General features: G+C 42.8%; 1 protein-coding gene across 1 annotated transcript in view; it reads right to left on the bottom strand.

Moving 5' to 3' along the window:
- Positions 1–18048, bottom strand: part of LOC133496981 (uncharacterized) — a 28383-nt gene extending 10335 nt beyond the window's left edge. Inside the window, exons 1-3 of the mRNA XM_061813117.1 lie at positions 18038–18048; positions 7132–7307; positions 5274–5519 (exon numbers count right to left, since the gene is read on the bottom strand). Coding sequence (XP_061669101.1) covers positions 5274–5519; positions 7132–7224 — 339 coding nt within the window. The 5' untranslated portion in view covers positions 7225–7307; positions 18038–18048. The remainder of the gene's footprint in view (positions 1–5273; positions 5520–7131; positions 7308–18037) is intronic.
- Between the last annotated feature and the right edge of the window lie 1827 nt (positions 18049–19875).

Here is a 19875-nt window from a genome sequence, read left to right as displayed (position 1 = left end):
AGCGCTGCGCTATCAGGGCCGATTAAAATAAAACATACAAATAAAAATCACTGAGACATGGACTGGTAAAAGTCACTTCCTCGGCACATATATTCCACTGGTCTCACTCTTCCCTTTTCCGCTCGAGTGGCCCCTTGCGGCCAGTAGAAAAACTTGCAAAAATTAGCCACATCACTGCATAAACCGCAGGGTTGAAAGCATGTGAAAAAAATCGCGGCTTAAGGGCCGGAAATTACAGTATATGCTTTATGGCAGGGGCCCGCGGGCGAATGGTAGCCCGGGAGGACCATATAAGGCGCCCGCGAGGTATGTTCTAAAAATACCATATGCCATAAATTGTTATTATTATTTGTGCTTTAAATTCTGACTCTGACTTGCTTACGTGAATTAAAATTTTAAAATACCTACAAAGTCATTGACTACAATAAATTAAAACAAAAATAATTTTAGGTACGTGTAATGAACTGAGCCTGAAATTTGCCGCAAACAGGTCACGTAGCCCTTCATACGATCGGTGCTCACGAAGTAGCCCTCAGCCTCAAAAAGCTTGCTGAGCCCTCCTTTATGGGAAAGTGCGAACAATGCTCAACTGGGATCCGGAACCAGTCCAGCGAATTATCGGTGTTTCCAGCACATTTGCAGACTTTCAAGCAGAAACATGGACCTGTTGTTCTATGAAGGGTCATGGGGGGGGAATCCTGAAACAGTCCAAGTGGTGTATGCTCGTATTTGTTACGAAAGGGTTGGGATCCGTGTTCATGGGGAAGTTTGAACGAGTCCAGACAGCTGTCTGTGTCGCCACCAAATTAAGAGCGCTTTCTGTACAAACATGCTCCTGAATGTGTTTTTCAAATAAAGTAAAAGAACCACCTGAGCAAAGCAGAAATACCGGAAACTCTCAAGTACAGCGACACACTACCTGTTACTCTCATCCATCATGAAATGTGTCTCTTTTTGTTAAGTAGGACACATTAGGGATACATAAAATAATACATCAGTCATTTGGATTTAACAATTGAATTACCATGAAAATTCTTTGCTCATACATCCAAACCGTAACCAGGAAAGAAAAAAAAAAAAAACGTTTGGCGTGCAAGTGAGCTTTGATCAGTGACTGAACAGTTAAAGGGGTCACAAAGTTCACTGGCTCATCACTTCTGTGTGCTGGCAGTATATTTACATAAAACTTAACGCAACAGCCTTGCGTTGCATTTATGAAGCGCTATCATGCTCTGATCATCTACTGAGATCCAAAAAAAATGCAGAATTTCTACGTAGCCGTAGCTTCACGCATCATTGTTGTGTCACAGGAGAGAGAGAAAAAAATAAAAAAGGCCACGATCCATTATCTCATCTACGGGAATGTGCCACCGATGTGATTACATCACCAGGGAGGGCGAAGTTCAAACCGGCTGTCAAACGTCACGGGGTACGTGTTTGGGAAGCGGGACGCCGCGGCTTTAAACGGAACCGCTTAACCGAGGCTGGGACGAGGGCAGCTAATTTGTCGTCGGTCGTCACGCTCAGAATTCCATCGGCGCTCGCTGAAGACACGGAAAGACATGAAAACTCACTTAAAAAAAAAGTTAAGAAGATCCGCTTATCCTCACGAGGGTCGCGGGGAGTGCTGGAGCCTATCCCAGCTGTCAACGGGTACACCCTGAACTGGTTGGCAGCCAATCGCAGGGGACATCGAGGCAAACAGCTGCACTCACAATCACACCTAGGGGCAATTTTGGGATGTGAGGGGAAACCGGAGTGCCCAGAGAAAACCCACGCAGGCATGGGGAGAACATGCAAACTCCACACAGGCGGGGCCGGGATTGAACCCAGGTCCTCAGAACTGTGAGGCCAATGCTTTACCAGCTGATCCACCGTTAAGAAGTCATATTTCATAATAGAAATTGTAATAATTTTCCTTCCCAAAATAAAAGAGTCCGCTCAGCTCTTCTCATTTCTTCTTCTCCTTCTTCCCGTTCTTCCATCGTCATTCTCGCCCCTTTCTTGTCTTCCTGTTTACTTCATCACCTTCTTCCAATTTCTTCAGTCAACCCACTTTCAGCCCCCCCCCCCCCCCCCCCACTTGCATCGGTGTCATAAAGGCCGCACGCTGGTTTTCATGGCGTAATAAAAAGTGAGTCACGGCTCCATTTAGACTCGCCTCTGACAGGCTGATCAGGCCGAGCGCGGGCCAAGGTCAGCGACCCGCTGACAGCATCCCCCCCCCCACCCCCCCCTTCTCTTATTTTCACCGACAACCTTTGTAATTGGGCCGACACATGGCGCTGGAGGCGTTCAATGCTGAGCATCGGCTACACCTACACGTTCTCGGAACACGCCGAACCGGCGACCAAGCTTGCAACTCAGTTTATGTGGATGTCAAAATGAATTTTCCCCATCGAACTTATTGAAATGGCTTTAGCCTCACGAACCAACGGTGCACGGCGGGCGGACCCAAATGCAGGACTCCAAGACGAGGACATGACCTTCAATGGGTTATATTATAAACGAAAGTTGTGCACGACAGCACAGTCCAAGAAGTCAGGATTCAAAACATGAGAAACAATGTCCGATAACTATGAGTCAACTAAAGAGCAGAACCAAAAGCTGGATGCAGAAATGGTACTCAACGAACTGGCAAAAACCAGTGACAAATATAAATAAATATAAAATACATTGTCTAATCACGGTGGGTCAGCTGGTAAAGCGTTGGCCTTCACAGGTTCGGGTTCGATCCCGGCCTCGCCTGTGTGGAGTTCGCATGTCCTCCCCCGTGCCTGCGTGGGTTTCCTCCCGGCCACTCCGGTTTCCTCCCACATCCCAAAAACATGCGACATTAATTGGACACTAAATTGCCCCTAGGTGTGATTGTGAGTGCGGCTGTTTGTCTATATGTGACCTGCGATTGGCTGGCGAACAGTTCAGGGTGTACCCTGCCTCCTGCCCGTTGACAGCTGGGATAGGCTCCAGCACTCCCCGTGACCCCCTTGAGGATAAGCGGCAAAGAAAATGAATGGATGGATGACACAGTTGTGACCGGCGACAGGTGTCAGAGGTGAAGCCGCTCGGAGCGGTGGCCGGGCCACGCCCCTCTTGGCCGTGGTCCAGCCTTGCTCATGACAGGAAGTAAGAAGGAAAATGGATGTGGGCAGGGGGGTGGGGGGGGGGCAAATGAAGGAAAATATGGATGAGAGGTTGGAAGGAAATAAGGAGCGTTTATTGAAGATGGAAGGAAAGATGGAGGAAGAAGGAGTCGAGGTCAAATGGAGGACATGGAAAAAGGGATGGATGGAAAGGATGAGGGAAGGCCGGAATTAAGGATGGATGGGTAAGAGGATGAAAGAAATTGAAGGAGGGAAAGAAGGAAGAGTTGTGGCACAGATGGGGGGGGGGAACGACGCAAGGAAGAAAGATTGGATGAAGGAAGGATGAAGGACAAGAGTACTGACAGGTGGATGACAGGTAGGATCAGGAAATATCAGGAAAAAGAAAGAAGGAAGGAAAGAAGAAAGCAAAAGAAGGAAAAGAAATGGAAAATGGGCAACAACCGGCTTGATGAAAATGCGCAAGAAGTGACTGTTTAATAGCGGAAGGTGGAGGCATGATTCACTTCATTTTTTTCAGTTGATTTTTTTTTTTCCAAAACAAAGAAGGTCGATTCGCGCGCGTGTGTGTGTGTGTGTGTGTCATCGTCTCCCCGAGCGCGTGTTGCCACAGGGTGTCCGTCCCTGCTATAACGCCACAACGGAATGTTTGAGAATATCGCGCATGTTCTCACAAGTGCACTTTTCGTCAATCATTGGACAAAAAAATAAACACACACACACGCACACGCCTTAGAGTCACAAATACATTGGGGATGAGTCTTTCTTGCACTATTGCGCTGAACAACAACATCCGCGTGAATGTTTGTGTGTGTGTTTTTTTTGTTTTTTTTTTAAGTAATTAAACCTCATTTTCAGTGCGCTGAGGGAAATGAATGCTGTTATGTAAGATTCATTTCCTCCATTTAAATGAAGATGAAAGTGTCCAAAAGAGTTGTTGTTTTTGTTTTTGTTTTTTTACACTGTATGTCTTCCACTGGGTCGCATTTACCGGATCTACCTAATTAAGTACATAATTAATGGATGGAAATGACAATCCAATAGAATAAATAAAGTAGTAATTTCAGTTTTGCATTTCATTGACAGCTGCAGGTGCTAAACTTGTATGTCCCTTGTTTTTTTTTTCCAAAACTAAATTGTTCCATCAGCTGTAATTTCCGCACATTATTAACCCATTAAAAGTGTGTAAAATAGCTTGAAAGCAAATCCGCTAAAAAGGCTTGTACGCTAAAATGTCTGAGAAGTATCGTAGAACTCTTCCTGAACTCTGCGGGAGCCGTGCGGAATTATGTCGCCTCAAGATTTAAACATCTGAAAGGTTTTTTGGCGGCAACAAATGTGAGTACCGTACTTCCCGGCAGTTAAGCCGTGACTTTTTTCCACACGCTTTCAACCCTACGGTTTATGCGGTGATGCAGCGAATTTGTGCATTTCTTTCTAACAGCCGCAGGGGTCACTCGAGCGGAAAAGGTAAGAGAGAGACCGAAGATATGTGCCGAGGAAGTGACTTTTACCGGTCTGGCCCTGTTGGCACTGCGCTAGCGTGTTACTGCCGTGTCGCAATGATTTTTACTAGTATGTATTATTTTTTTAACCGGCCCTGTTAGCACGGCAGTGCCAGCGTTAGCGCAGCGGTGCTAGCGTTAAACTCTCTGTGTACCGTCATTCTTTAAATAAATATCTCATGTTTCTATGTGGGTTTCAATGTGGGCCCATGTATGTACCAAAATGGTATTTCCTCTACAAATCTACTGGCTTATAGGCTTATAACCAGGTGCACTCTGTAGGCCGGGAATTACGGTACACAGTATGTATATGTGAGTAGTATAAGGTACTGTTTAATACCAACTTTCACAATGTGGTGTTTAAGCAAGATGAAATTTTTTACATCTGGAAAAGTTGCCATTTTGGAGATGTAAGATTCCACCTGAGGGTGCCAATAATACAATCACACGTAGGCTAATTTAGACTAGCCCATCTATGGCATTTCAATTCTAAATTTGCGTTCAGAGAGCATCCTTCCATCAGATTAAATTATATGGTTTCTACCTTTGTTTTATTAATCAGTTTTATGATAAACTACAGGAAATCAGTTTTCCCGAATAATTTTTATTCCTGTCATGTCTGAACTTTATTTTTCATCATTTTCTCATGTGTTCATGTCCTCACCTTGCAGCCTTTGCCCTTGTCGCAACTTTCCGATGGCCGAGCGGACGGTTCGGGATGGGAGCGGTGGGTTGGTCCGGCGTAGTAAGGCGGGCCGACGTAGTGGCAGCAGCCGTACAGGGAGCACGGCGAGGGGTAGTGGGGGTACCACAGCTCCTCAGCCAGGGGGCACTTGGCACACGGGTACAGCAGACATTTGCCCGGCGCCTTCTCCACGCTCACTTTGGGATTCCGCATCCATCGCCGCACCTTGGTGGAAAAAGGCAGACGTGTCGATAAATTGGAAAATAAAATCACTTGACAAGATGAACTGGGAATAACTGGAGAATCTGTGATTGGCTGGCGACCAGTTCAGGGTGTACCCCGCCTGCTGCCCGAAGACTGCTGCGATAGGCTCAAGCACTCCCGTGACCCTTGTGAGGATAACGGGCTCGGAAAATGGATGGATGTATGGATGGATAAATGGAGAATAAAGTAGGAAATTCATGAAAAATAGAGTCTGAAAACAAAAAGTTGTTATAAAACAAAATGATTTAATATCTATTATATATTTTATATATTTTATATTTATATTATTTATTTATTTTTTATTTTAGTGATATTTAATTTTATATTTAATGAAAAAATTGACTAAAAGTTGAAAGATAAAAATGACAAAAAAATAATGAGAGGAAAAAAACATTATATTATATTTTCCATTTAGTTTTTAAAATGTAATTTTATTTAATTATGTAGTATTTTCCAGAGAAAAAAAAATCCAGATTCTTATTCAGAAATGTGTAATGTAATACAAATGTAATTACACAAAAAGTTGTACTTTTATGACAAACATATGAAAACGTTTGAATAACAGCATTTGTAATAAGACAACAAGAAGAGAAAATCAAAGAAATTAATGAAAAAAACACCCACACCCACACACAAAACAATGCTCAGTGTGTGTAGATCCACGGACGGCATGCGGCGGCATGTCAGGCCCAAAAGCAAAGCAAAACACATTTCTTCATGTAGCAAAGTATTTTAAAACAACAACAACAAGAAAAAATAGTTTATAAACATTTCAAAAGGTAAAGGAAAATACAAGATATTTAAAATGGAAATGCTCTAAAAAGCATGAGAAAAATGATTTAAACCTGGACTTAAAAACATTCACATTTGGGGATGATGTCACTTTTCCTGGCAACTTCTTTCATTTGTGTGCAGCACAGTAGCTAAAGTCTGCTTCACCACGTTTGCTTTGGACCAAAATGTAATGCAAGTGTTGAATAACAAAATTAAAAATAACAGCGTTACACTGACTTGTGTTGCATGGACGTTTTAATTCAGATGACAAAAAGTCAAACACAGCTGTTGTAGGCCACAGCTCACGCCCAGACGCTCACGCAAAGACCAACTGGCCACGTTACTGCTGTCACTCACCAGGCCACGTACTTTATACAAAATTGAAATAATGACATAATCAAACAGAATGCAAGGAATGAAACAATTTTCGGCATGTTTGTTTGTTTTTTTCTTCAATTCAATGGACATAGCGCTGGTCTGTTCTTTTATTTATGTATTTGCTGCCATCTTCGCCTCATGCTGCGCCATAAAAGAGCTGAGTCGATCCAAAAGTGGGGATCCGGTTCCAGCGATGATGTCATTGTTTATGTGTGTGTGTGTGTGTTTTGTGTGTGTATTTATTTAGCCAAAAAACACTTGTGCTGTGCAGTAAAAACACAGATGGGATGAGAGGGCTGAGAGAGGGGGGATCTTGCGCCTGATTAGCGCCGCTTGGCTTGAACAGTGACATCATCTTTGTGCTGTGTGTGCGTAGGTGTGTGTGTGTAGGTGTGTGTGTGTGTGTGTCATCCCAACTCACCTTCCTCTTGACGAACTGAAAGGCCGAGCACTTCTTGAAGGAGAACGCCGCCTTCTCTCCGCCTTCCCCTCGCCCAACGTTCACCAGCTTCATGGCCGACACTGGCGCCCCGCTTGCCTCCGTAGATCCCAGGGTGACGGACGGGGGAGGTGGGGACCGAAGGTGGTGTGGGGGCACTGTTGGGGAGCGAAAGAAAAGGCGGAGGCGCGTTAGAATCGGCTACGCCATCAGGGAATGTCGGGATGCGGGATGGTTTTGAGGAAGAAAAAGGATGCGAGGAGGAGGAGATGATGGACCAAAAATACGAGAGAGTGAGGGGGAGAGAGAGCAAGGGAGGCGGGACGGTGAAGAAGGAAGGAGTCGGAGGGCATTTGAACGCATCGCCGTTCCCGGCGAGATGGGTGCGAAGTTTATGCCAAACCGGTGTGAGTTGACAAAACAGCACCGGACCATTTTCATGATGGTGGGCTTTCAAATCCTAAAGTGATACAATAATTGGACTTCACAGCCAAATATATTTATTATTTTTGGAATGCACTGTAACTATACGCACATTTTCAATGTCAGCATGTTCACTGGCAGCTGTTCCCTAAGAAGAGTTCCCATATGGCCTGCTGTGTCCCCCAAGGCTCAATTTTAGGTCCACCACTTTTTAATCTCTACATGCTGCCACTCGGTGACATGACCAGTTGTCGTTTTAATGCAAAATGCTTTTAACTTTTTCTTGAGTGTCAATGAAATGCTGCTCGTAATTTATATTTCTATCTATATCTCTCCATTTTTTGCTTCCACAAAATTTTCCCACGGGACTCGTGTCACAAGACTTGGTCTGACTAATTCAATGTAATGTATTAGTTATTAGTTAGAAATGGATGGTTGGACTATGAAAACGAACAGCAGTGTCATGCGGACATCTGCGCCTACCTAAAATGTGAGCATTTCAGCTTACAAGAAAATCCATTGAGAACTTGATAAAAATACAAGAGGCTGTCTCGATCCGCTTTTGCAAAATGTAATACTCGGTAGATTAAAACCGGAAGGTCGAGCACAGCCTGTGAATGCAAATTGCAGTTCCTCCGACCCACTCAGATCCGCTGGAGTTCTGTTTTCCTCACTGCAAAACATAACTGTGCACATTCAGAAGGAGCAGGGGGAAAGCGCAAGCCTCGATGTATGATCAGCACGGAAGGCAAAAATGCAACTTGAGAAAATGCAAATTGTTTGTAGCAATAATGGGGAATACCGGCAGGTTTAATTAACAACTTCTTCATCAACTGAATGCTCGTGATAACGACAATAACATCTCCACTGTTGCCAAAGCAACCCCAGATCACGTAATCGAGCTCTCTGGACAAACCGTGACACCCCACGGCATTCAAGAGGTTTTGTTAGCACGCCAAATGTGGTCTCAGATGAACTTTACCACTTCGAGTGTTTCAATGGCGGGGGTCATTTAAAGCAACAGTAGCTAATAAACGGGCAATAAAGCTTCGCAATCATGTTATTGTAATAGAGTCTCTGTGGTCAGCAGTGACCCGAGGTTGGCTTGGTGTGGACCAGCCAAGACACCTCACAGCGTACCTTCACACTAATCCAGCTGCAGATGAGAGGGGTTTGTTGCCGTCCAATGTGGTCTCACATGCAATTCCACAAGTGCTCAATTGACACCAGTCAGTTCAAACAACAACGAGTAATCCTGTTATCTTAAGTAAGTGTAGTAGCATCTCGGTCATTGCCACAGTGACTCCAGATTGCCTCGTTTCATGTGGACCAGTCAGGACAGAGTGTCAGTCTTACCTCGATGCAAATGCGCCTGCGGCTGCGTTGGATTTGTTTACATCCGAGGGGATCGCTCGCTGTCACAGGAGCTGCGTGTCGTTCCGAACGGAGCCCAAAAGGAGTTGACGCTGTCGGCGAAGGGTCGGTTTTTGCGTTCCCGTATTTGCTGCGGCGAGTCGAGCCAAACAAAGTGTGAGCGCATGATGACGGCGAGCGCGTCCTGCTGCAGTCATGCCACTTTATCAATGGAGGGTCTCCGCAGTGAGCCAGTGATGCTTGATTCCTTCTTGCTCCTCTCTCTCTACCTCCCTCTTCTCAGCACCTTGCCCTCCTCCTTTTTCCTCCCCCTCCTCCCTTTTCCTCAGTCCACATTTCTCTCAATGGGTGCTCTCGTGCGTCCATTATAACCCTTCGTCATCCATCCCGAAGGATTCACATATTCACGTCTCGGCGTTTGCCCTTGACACACAACCTACAGCGACCGGCCTCGATTTCCCATTAACGTCAAATGTCCGCAGTAAAACCCGTCATAAAGCACGATGGCGAACGCGACACCTTCGCCGAGGCCAAACGATCATTATTTGGAGAGGTACCAAATTGTTCAACGCACTTCCTGCCCATGTCTTAATGTTGGCGATTAATTACTGCAATTTAATTGTGAAATTAACATTCAAAGTGATAAACAATTCCTTGACCTAACAACCACAAAAAAATCATAGCTACTTTGGCGAAGGTAATTGTAATACAAGATTGAGCTATTTTGATTCGTACCAGTAGTAGTAGTAGTAATAGTAGTAGTAATAGCAGTGACTACTTGTCTCAGGAGGCAACAGGACCAGTTAAAATGGTCCGTGTGTCTTATCTAGTCCCTTTCTTTGCTGTACCTGTTGACATCTGGATTTTGGCCTGTTTTAGTGCCACTTCCCCTACCGTCTTCCTTGGCTAAACATTCAGTGTGCTGACAATCTTTAAAAAAACACACACAAAACAAACAACTGTACCTGTTAATCTACATGTTGGCTGTCCCGCTAATGAGCTCATTTACAATCCTATCCAACCTGCTCACTCCGAGCGAGAACCTCAACATCTTCATTTCTGCCACCTCCAATTCTGCTTCCTGTGGTTTCTTCAGTGCCACCGTGTCCAATCCGTAGATAATGGCCGGCCTCACCGCTGTTTTATAAACTCTGCCCTTCATCCTAGCCGAGACTCTTCTGTCACATCGATCATCAGACACATTCCGCCAGCTGTTCCAACCTGCTTGGACCCGTTTCTTCACTTCCTTACCACACTCACCATTGCTCTGGATTGTTGACCCCAAGTATTTGCCATCTGTTCTCCCTTTAGCCTCACTCTTCCCCCTCCACGCCTCTCATTCATGCACACATATTCTGTTTTACTTCGGCTAATCTTCACTCCTCTCCTTTCCAGTGCATATCTCCATCTTTCTAATTGTTCCTCCACCTGTTTACTTCACCAGCATGTCCATTACAATCTGCACCAATCACAACTCTCTCTATGTCTGGGATGCTCAGAACTACTTCTGGTAGTTCCTTCCAGAATTTCTCTTTCAACTTGAGGTCACATCCTACCTGTGGGGCATAGGCGCTAATCACATTATACACAATACCCTCAATTTCAAATTTCAGTCTCATCACTCGATCTGATACTCTTTTCGCCTCCAAGACATTCATAGCCAGCTCTTCCTTTAAAATAACCCCTACTCCATTTCTTTTCCCATCTGCTCCAAGGTAGAATAATTTAAACCCTGCTCCCAAACTTCTAGCCTTACTACCTTTCCACCTGCTCTCTTGGATGGACAGAATATCAACCTTTCTCCTCATCATCATGTCAACCAACTCCTGAGCTTTTCCTGTCATAGTCCTAACATTCAAAGTCCCTACACTCAGTTGTAGGCTCTGTGCATTCCTCTTGTTCTTCTGATGACAAATCCCGTTTCCTCCTCTTGTTTGTCTTCGACCCACAGTACCTGAAATTCCATCGACGCCCTGCAGGTTATCGGTGCCGGGGACGAGCGTTGTTAACCCGGGCCACGACCGATCCGGTATGAGATTCTTTAGATGAAAGCTCATATTTGTTTGGCACAGTTTTTACGTCGGATGCCCTTCCTGAAGAAACCCTCTGCATTTATCCTGGCATGGGACCTGATAAGGCTGCATTATCCCCTTGTAACCGTTAAAATTCAATGAAAAATCTGAAAAATAGCAGATAAGTGGGAGATTGTATTGAAAAAAAAAAACAACAACAAATAACCGGGCCTTTTCCTGGATAACTAAGTAAAGGTGAATAAGTTAATTTGAGAATGTAGAATCATTAATATGCTTCTACTACATTACCAACCATTACTCACTTATGTAAGATGTGCAAGCTTCATTAGATTGTTGTTATTTTACGGCGCCAGATGGCTGTATTTTGTGGCGGGAATGCATTTAGTAGAATATGTGTATTCACACCAAAATCAATCTTATCTTATTTTCAATAATATTAGGCTGCATGAATAGTTTAAATTTAGCTGAGTCACAACACAGCAGGCTCGCCTCCACTTTCAGAACGGGGACGTATCTCTCCCAACCGGGGGGAACAATGACACGGCACTTTTCCCTGTAATCACAGCCAATCCGAGGCCCAATCACGGCGCTGACTCAGAAATAATAACATAGGAGCCGGATAAATGGGAACTCAATTTTGATGGAAGATGGCGGTGGTTCAGTCGAGCCACTTGAATGGGATGCACTGAGGGCAGTCATTTCTGCTACAATGTTTAAATCTCACCTTCAAATCTATTTGCCCACTCTTGTATTTGGTTAAGGAACATCAACAACAATCATTTCTTGCTCTGCCTTAATACATGACATCTGGGTTTTGGCCTTTTTCTTTTTGTTTCTTGCACGTTCTCCCTAGACCAAATAGTCAGCATGTTGACAATAATGGGGTGGGGTGGGGGGGGGGGGGGAGCCACTTTAGCTGTTAGTGTTCATGTTAGTGACATTCACTGAGTCCTTTTTAGAGGCGCTGCATCCTCCTCTCTTGTCGGAGCTGAGAGCACAGCTCAAATATAACCAACGGCATCAATTATTTTGTGATCCGGAGCCAAAAGACGCTCCGCCGAGCCTTGGAATTCCAAATGAACGGGCCATAAATAATTAATGAGACTGTTTCTTAAACGCTCCACGGCGCTGCTGTTGAATCTCTTCTTATACAAATGCAGTAAAACTATCACGGTTGTCCAATACCTTCCCAAACAAACATCCGACCGCGATGTCCATGCGCGGGTGATTGTTAACAAACGTCCCAGCGTGGCAAATTATTATTACTTACCTGTGGTATGCAGGTTGAGGCGGGGGGTGCGTCTGAGGCATTTGAGAACTTTTAATAGAAAAGCCAAGTGGGGCTCTTTTAAGGCAGCTGTGTAACGGTCAGGCCGTGATTTGAGCTCCGCTAATGAGCTCCACTGGGCATGTTTTCATCGTGAGCCCGACAAACCGCAGGAAGAAGCTCAACTCAGCATGCACACGCCAGTTTTATTTCTTCCCATTTTTTTTTGAAACCTCCGGCGAAATTTGTGCACTGCCTTCAGACGTAAAATTATAAAAGCGCTTCTGTGCGCTGTCAAGTCCATACCAGATGATGATGCTATGAACCCTAACGGTATGGCCTTTTTTGTTTGGCAATTATGAACACACCTATTTATTCATCTACAGTTTTTTATTCACATCCACATATATAGTACCAAGGGCCCTAAGCTTATGAAGGTGTTTGGTACTTAGCCTAACCTTGATTTATAGGCCACTCAGAATCAGAATGTGCCACAGTCTATCCTAACCTATGCGAATGCAGAAGTGAAATTATAATTCCAAAAAATATCTGCATTAAAAGTTCTTGATTTAAAACAAAAATACAGCATTAGTTGATTGCATGCCGTTCACTAGTATACCTTGCATGTCGATATCTATCTATCTATCTATCTATCTATCTATCTATCTATCTATCTATCTATCTATCTATCTATCTATCTATCTATCTATCTATCTATCTATCTATCTATCTATCTATCTATCTATCTATCTATCTATCTATCTATCTATCTATCTATCTATCTATCTATCTATCTAATCTCTTGTTTTCCCACTGGAACTAACAGCAAGTAACTTTAATGTTGAATGGATCTAACATTGAGCCTTGTGGAACACCACTAGTTTTCTACTGTAAAGCCCGAGTATTTTGTCATTCGTGTATAGTATACTGGAAAGATCTATGGCCTGAATAGTGAGGCATGTGGAACGCCACCAATTTACCACTGAAACGGAAAGCAATTGTGACAATTATATGAAATTTGATACATAAATTCCTTCATCAGGTGTGTCACTTAGCTTCTGTATTATTGAATTTTTTAAACTACTTAATTAGTTAATCTACCATTGATTGATTTTTGACTGAATACAGTAAAGGTTGAAGATGATTTGCTGAACATATCTTTTTGTGTGTTTGCCTGTAGAAACGGCTAAAAAACAACAACAATCTAAACAACAATAACAAAAAATCTGCAGAATCAAGCATGTGTGGGATACTGCGGACTCCAAACACACACTTCAGCCTACCACGCATCTCACACACACACAAACGCACGTTAAGCCACGTGTGCGTGCGTGTGTATGTGCGGCGCTCATTAGTCGACGGCAGCTCCAGTCAGACTAAAGTTTCGGCCGTCACGTGAGCAACGAACCCCTCCCCACAAAGCCTAACAGGAGCTTTGCACATCACGGCAATGATCGGTCGCGTCGCGGCAGATTAATGTTGTTTACCCGCCCGTCAAAAAAAAAAACAGGAAACACTCGCAGGTGGCAGGCCATCACTCATCTGGCGAAAAACAACAGCATCCTTGAGCTTATTCACGCTTGACAAAAAGCTGTCAGCTTGTGTATCGAGGCAAACATGCGCACCTCGACTCCACTGATTCCCGTGAGGGGAAATTAAATGCAACACATACCCCCCCCCCTCTTCACCCCCCTCCAAAAAAAGCTTTACTATTTCCAGCCTAGAGCGAAGAGTGCGCTGCACGAATATGCGGCAGCGGTGCACGAATATGCTTATTTTATGACGGGACATGGAGTCAAGAGGAAGTATCTGCACTTGAGTGACTGCTTTCTGTCTTCTAAAAAAGATTTATTAAAGTTCTATGTCTTGGAGTTGTGTATTTTTACAGCATAATATTCAGATCTAGTGAGTTTAATCAACTGCTTTGCTGCCGTCGTAACTCAACTCATTCTTATCTCAAATCATCTTCCCTTATTGAAATGAATGGTAATGCCATTAATCCGTTATGGCGACAAATGTAATATGTTTTTAAGAAGGGAAATATCACTCTATAATAATGTAGTTCATAATAATATGCAGTAATGAATGTAAAGAATGAAATGCAAAAGTATAAAGAGATAAAGAGATAAAGAATATTATACAATACAACACAACTTCATCTTTATTTGCGCAGACGATGAAGCCGCTGATCACACGCTATTTTTGTTTTTCAACCTCTACTTTTCATGACGTGCGTACACTTACAGCAGGACAACAAGGCGCTCTAAGGTGGCCACGCCAGCCGACCATCTGAAGCAAATGTACATTTTTGGGGGTGTGTGTATCGCGAGCTAGCCGAGGGCGAGTTGCAATTGAATAGCATAACCAATGATGCAAAAGAAGGAATTAATTTTTTAAAAATGTTTTTATGGCAACTCGCATTGGGGCCCGAGTGTACCACGATTTGACCCAAACTCTCCCCTTGAGTACTACATCCGGTAGTTTTCTTTGCATATTTTTCAGCAGTCATCTTCAAATCTAGAACGTATTTAAAAATTGTCTGAATGAATCCTTTGAGGGCGGCACGGTGGATCAGGTGGTAAAGCGTTGGCCCCACAGTTCTGAGGTCCCGGGTTCAATCCCAGAGCCACCAATGTAGAGTTTGCATGTTCTCCCTGTGCCTGCGTGGGTTTCCACCGGGTACTCCGGTTTCCTCCCACATCCCAAAAAAACATGCAACACAATATTGGACACTCTAAATTGCCCCTAGGTGTGATTGTGAGCGCGGCTGTTTGTCTCTTTGTGCCCTCCGATTGGCTGGCAACAGGTTCAGGGTGTACCCTGCCTCCTGCCCGTTGACAGCTGAGATGGGCTCCAGCACTCCCCGCGACCCTCGTGAGGATAAGCGGCAATGAAAATGAATGGATGGATAAATCCATCTATTTTCTGAGCCACTTATCCTCACGAGGGTCCAATCCCAGCTGCCATCGGGCAAGAGGTACATTACATCTTCAACTGGGGGATTTGAACCCCGGTCCTCAGTACCGCAAGGCCATTGCAGTAACCAGTTGCTCCACCGTGCCGATGTCTGAATTCACATTACAACTATTCAGAGAATGAATGACATCAACTGGCAGATCCCAATCAGCAACAAACAACAGTAGGTGTATTATTATTATTATTATTATTTCACTCATGACTCCCGGTTATGTGACATCCCTTGCACCTTTTAATCAACAAGCCTGAACACAGTTCTACTTATGTATTGTATCAACTTTCTCACACTCATAAATACTTTGGTCGTTCGTGTTGGTTATGGCGCTCAAGCCCTGTAGAGCATTTCAAGCCTTACGTGGCCATTTTCAAGATGGCTTTGGGTCACATGACCAGTGCGACATGCTAGTTTCAGCCCGAGAAGTCTCACATTCCCGCTGGCTGAGGATTGTGCAATATTTGCTTCTAATCTTGAAAAAATCTCGAAAAGCACGCGAGGCTGTCAAGTGCGGCACTTTCGGTTATTTTTCTCTTCGGTCTCGGTTCAGCGGGTTCTTAGTTTCTCCTCCTCGGTGGCGGACTGATTGCCCTTCGCAATTACTCCTTTTCAGTCAAACGCAAAAGAACCTTATTTGTTTGATCCAAGATTCTTTGAGCCATAATTATTTTTCTCTTTTGTTTGCAGTTTTCAAAGCTGCTTCTTTCATTTTTGCTTTCATTTTCAACAGTACAATGCAAAATGCACACGGTAGCTGTGGTAAAAAAAATGAAAATAAAAAAAGTGTATGGAAGAAAAAAAGATATAATATAAATAATAAATATAAATAATAAAAAAATAATATAAAAGACATAATATAAGATAATAATAATAATAATAATATAAAGGTAGCTCGGTGGCTCAGCTGGTAAAGCGTTTGCCTCACAGTTCTGAGGTCCCGAAACCCTTGTGAGGATAAGCGGCTAAGAAGATGGTTAGATGGATGGAATATAAAAGAGGCTTAGTTTTACAGTTAGAGCATGTGAAGTTTGTCTTTTTTTTTTATGATCACAAATTATGTTGTTGGAGTTGTCTGATTTTGCCATGAAATGACACGAAAGACCTCTTTGAATTACCTTGAAATTTTTTCCCTGCAAAATGAGCTTGTTAATGAAAAAAATATTCGGGTTGACAAGTACAAATAAATGAGAATGTTAGCACAGCTGTTGTGGCAAAATTCTTGGATTTTTTTGGTCATTTTCAATCTTTTTTGTTGTTGTTGGTACGTTATTGTTTTATGCTTGTAAAATCACTTTGTAAAGACATATTTTTCAATTTGCTATTGAAACAAGGTTAACATCTCTGACAGCTCAAGTCTCTGCCTTGTGACTTGGCTCACCTTTTTTATTTTTATTTTATTTTAAACAGATTTTTCAATCAGATCACCCGAAAGAAGGAAGTGACCGGGGTTCGGCCCGGCTAAATACCTGACCAGAGGGGGGGAGCGGGTCGGAATGCGGAGACACGATGTTCTCGTCGAGCCGAGGATTGCACAAGCCAAGAATACGGGGTGGTGACTTGATCACGCCACTGAGAAGGAAAGGTTTTTTTTTTTTTTCTTTTTATGGTCCAGTTCTTCCTCATCTGCCCTTTTTAGTTATGCGCTCTTTCTTTACTGAGTGATTGACAACGATAGGCTTGAGACGCACAAAAGGAGTCACAAGGGGGATGCGGAGAGGAGGACATTTTATCATATCGCCTCATCATGATCTCATCTGGATGCTTGGATAATTTGAGAATAATTTTGGTACTTCTGGATTTAATTAAAACTCCGGTCATGAAGGCAAAATGCGGCCATTGCTTTAAAAATATTCTATGAGATTCGGTCTGTTGCCCAAATAAATGTTATGTTACATATTTTTTTAAGTTGTAAATAAGATATTTTTTCCCCCATTTTTTTCCTCATTTTATTCCCCATTTTATTTGATTATATATTTTGTTTCATTTATTTAAATCGGTGAATTTCTGTTCTTATTGTGCCTTTTTTCAAAATTTACTTTTTTCAGGAATCTAAAAAGCTAAAATGGAGATAATAATCATAATTTACTTTATAATTTAACACTGCAACACCTTCTATTTTTTTTAAAGTCAGTGCCTTTGGTTGTATTTTTCTTTTAGAATTTTTTATCCTTCAGAGATCCAGTGAACTAAAATGGTGAAAATATTATTTTACGTTTTAGTAGCTTTTTTTTCTATTTGATATTACATTTGTCATGCACCTGCAAAGCTTAAATGCAGAAAATCTGATTTATTTATGATTTAACAGCTACAGGTGAACACAGTATATTTTATTTTATTTTAAACTAGCGAGTCACCTGTTTTGCCTTTTCCCACAATGGCTTTCTTCTGAAACACCATCCATCCATTTTCTCAAACTGCTTATCCTCACTAGGGTCGCGGGTATGCTGGAACTTCTCCCAGCTCATTGCGGGCATGAAGCGGGCGACACCCAGAGCTGGTCGCCAGCCCATCGCAGGGCACATAAAGGCAAACATTTGCACTCACAGTCACACCTACGGGCAATTTTGAGGCTTTAATTAACCTACCCTGCATGTTTTGGGGATGTGGGCTTAAACCGGAGTACTCGGAGAAAACCCCCGCGGGCACAGGGTGGACAAACGTGTTTGATAAATGCAAATGTGATTTTTTTTTTTTTTTTTGGTGGACAGAGATCATTTAAAAATACATTTTGAGGATGGGCAGACGTTAAAAAAATACGACAATGTGCTCATATCAACCTCGCCCCGCGTCCCCCCATGCACTGTCAGCCGCCTTTTGTACCAGCTTGGAGATTCCAGTCTCTGCGGGAACAATGGCGAGCGAAGACTTCAGAGGCCCGAATCCGAGCGATGCCGCGGCGATAAGGAAGTCTGCTGGAGCGGCACTATTTACAGACGCGCTCGCTTTGTCCCGCGGCACGCCAATCATTTCCCTTTTCTTTGCCCCCCCCCCCCCCCCCGGCCGCCTTGCGTTGGCGCTCTGATCTCATTGTTTGGCTTTACCCTTTAAACGAGACAATAAACATACTGTATTGAAAAATTAACGTATGGTGGTACTGACACGTATACAGCGGTACCTTGAAAAGCTTTTTTTTTTTTTTTTTTTGTACAATGTAGGTAGTGTTGCTTTTGGAATGCCCACGCTTGCGGGATGGTAATGCAAAATGCCGTAGGGTAGCTAACATCTATGTGGCGATGTGATGGTGCTTTACACAATGTCTATTTGATCACAAACAGTGGATAAACAAAAATAAACATAATACTATATAATAAATAATAGTCACAGGCATGTATATTTTTTTATCTTCTGCGGAAAATGACCAGTAATGTTCTATCCACTGATCAAAAAAAAAAAAAAAAAAAAAGACTGGATAGCGCATACACATTAAGCGGTATGTCAAGTGATTGAAGCCGCCATCTTGGTACTCCCAAAACGTGTGGAGGACAAGGCTTACGGGTTGGATTATGGGGGGGGGGGTTTCTAAAATTTTGGCATGTAGAATTAAAACTGGTCGCGTGAGCTTGACATTTTTTCACTTCTGTTAACATGAAGGATTTTTAATTCGACTTGGAAAGCCAAAAAAGGGAAATATATGTCTTTATATAACAGCGTGACTAGCAAGAAACCTTGCATATTACCGAGGGCCCGATTTCCGTGACATGTTAACTTTTCTCAAAATACGCTGTGAAGCTCTATCATAACATAGCAAAAAACTAAGCTTTTTTTTTTTTGGTCATAAAAAACATTACATTTTAAGTCAATCAGTTCGATATATTTTTGCAAATAATGACTCGCAATGGGAAAATACATGCTAAACGCATTGTTCATTTGTTGTCTCTGCGACGTCCTATTTCAGAAATCAAATTCAATTTGCAGATTTCTGTACAGTAAAATTCATTAGAAAATTTCACAGAAAATGTGTTTTCTTGCTTATTCACTGATGAAGTTTGGGGAAATATTTACATTGCCTTTTCGGGAAAAAAACGTCGGCCTATAAAGGTGAAGCAGAGAGTGAACAGTGAACAACAATAACCGTAAACAAAACTTTGTTGAAGTGAATTAAGATCAACAGAAAAGTTAAAAAAAATCTTTACAAACTAACTTTAACAGTGTCAAAGTAAATCTTTTGAAGTGACCTCTACAATGTTTTATCACAGCCACGAAAATGGCAATTTGCTTCACAGGTCGGCCTGGTTGCTTTGGGAGTATCAAGATGGCGGATGGCGACTTCAGTTTTGGTGTCCAATGAGCCATCCAGTCTTTTTTTTTTTTTTTTTTTTTTTTCAGTGGTTGTACCTTACTAGGTCACTGAGAGCAGTGGGGACCCTTCTTAGTTTGTGCTCGTATGGCGACATTATAGTGCCCCCAGTGGCCAAAGTGAAAACAGCGCAAAGAAATGAATTGCTGCATTAAATCATGATGCACATCTTTGCGTTCCATACAATGTTATTACTTTATAACGTTTACAAAGGGAGTGCTGTTTACCTAATTAAATACAATATTTTCATTTGTCATTTCTTTGGGGGGGAGGGAAGAACGAAACAAATGGTTATTTCAATGTGGAAAAATGAGTTGCCCGTTGATAGATGTGATAGACTCCAGCACTCCCGTGACCCTCG

Source organism: Syngnathoides biaculeatus, chromosome 23 (genome assembly GCF_019802595.1).
Source record: "Syngnathoides biaculeatus isolate LvHL_M chromosome 23, ASM1980259v1, whole genome shotgun sequence".
NCBI classification, from domain to species: domain Eukaryota; kingdom Metazoa; phylum Chordata; class Actinopteri; order Syngnathiformes; family Syngnathidae; genus Syngnathoides; species Syngnathoides biaculeatus.
The sequence above is the reverse complement of the archived record's forward strand: the minus strand, read 5'-3'. Positions and strand labels throughout refer to the sequence as shown.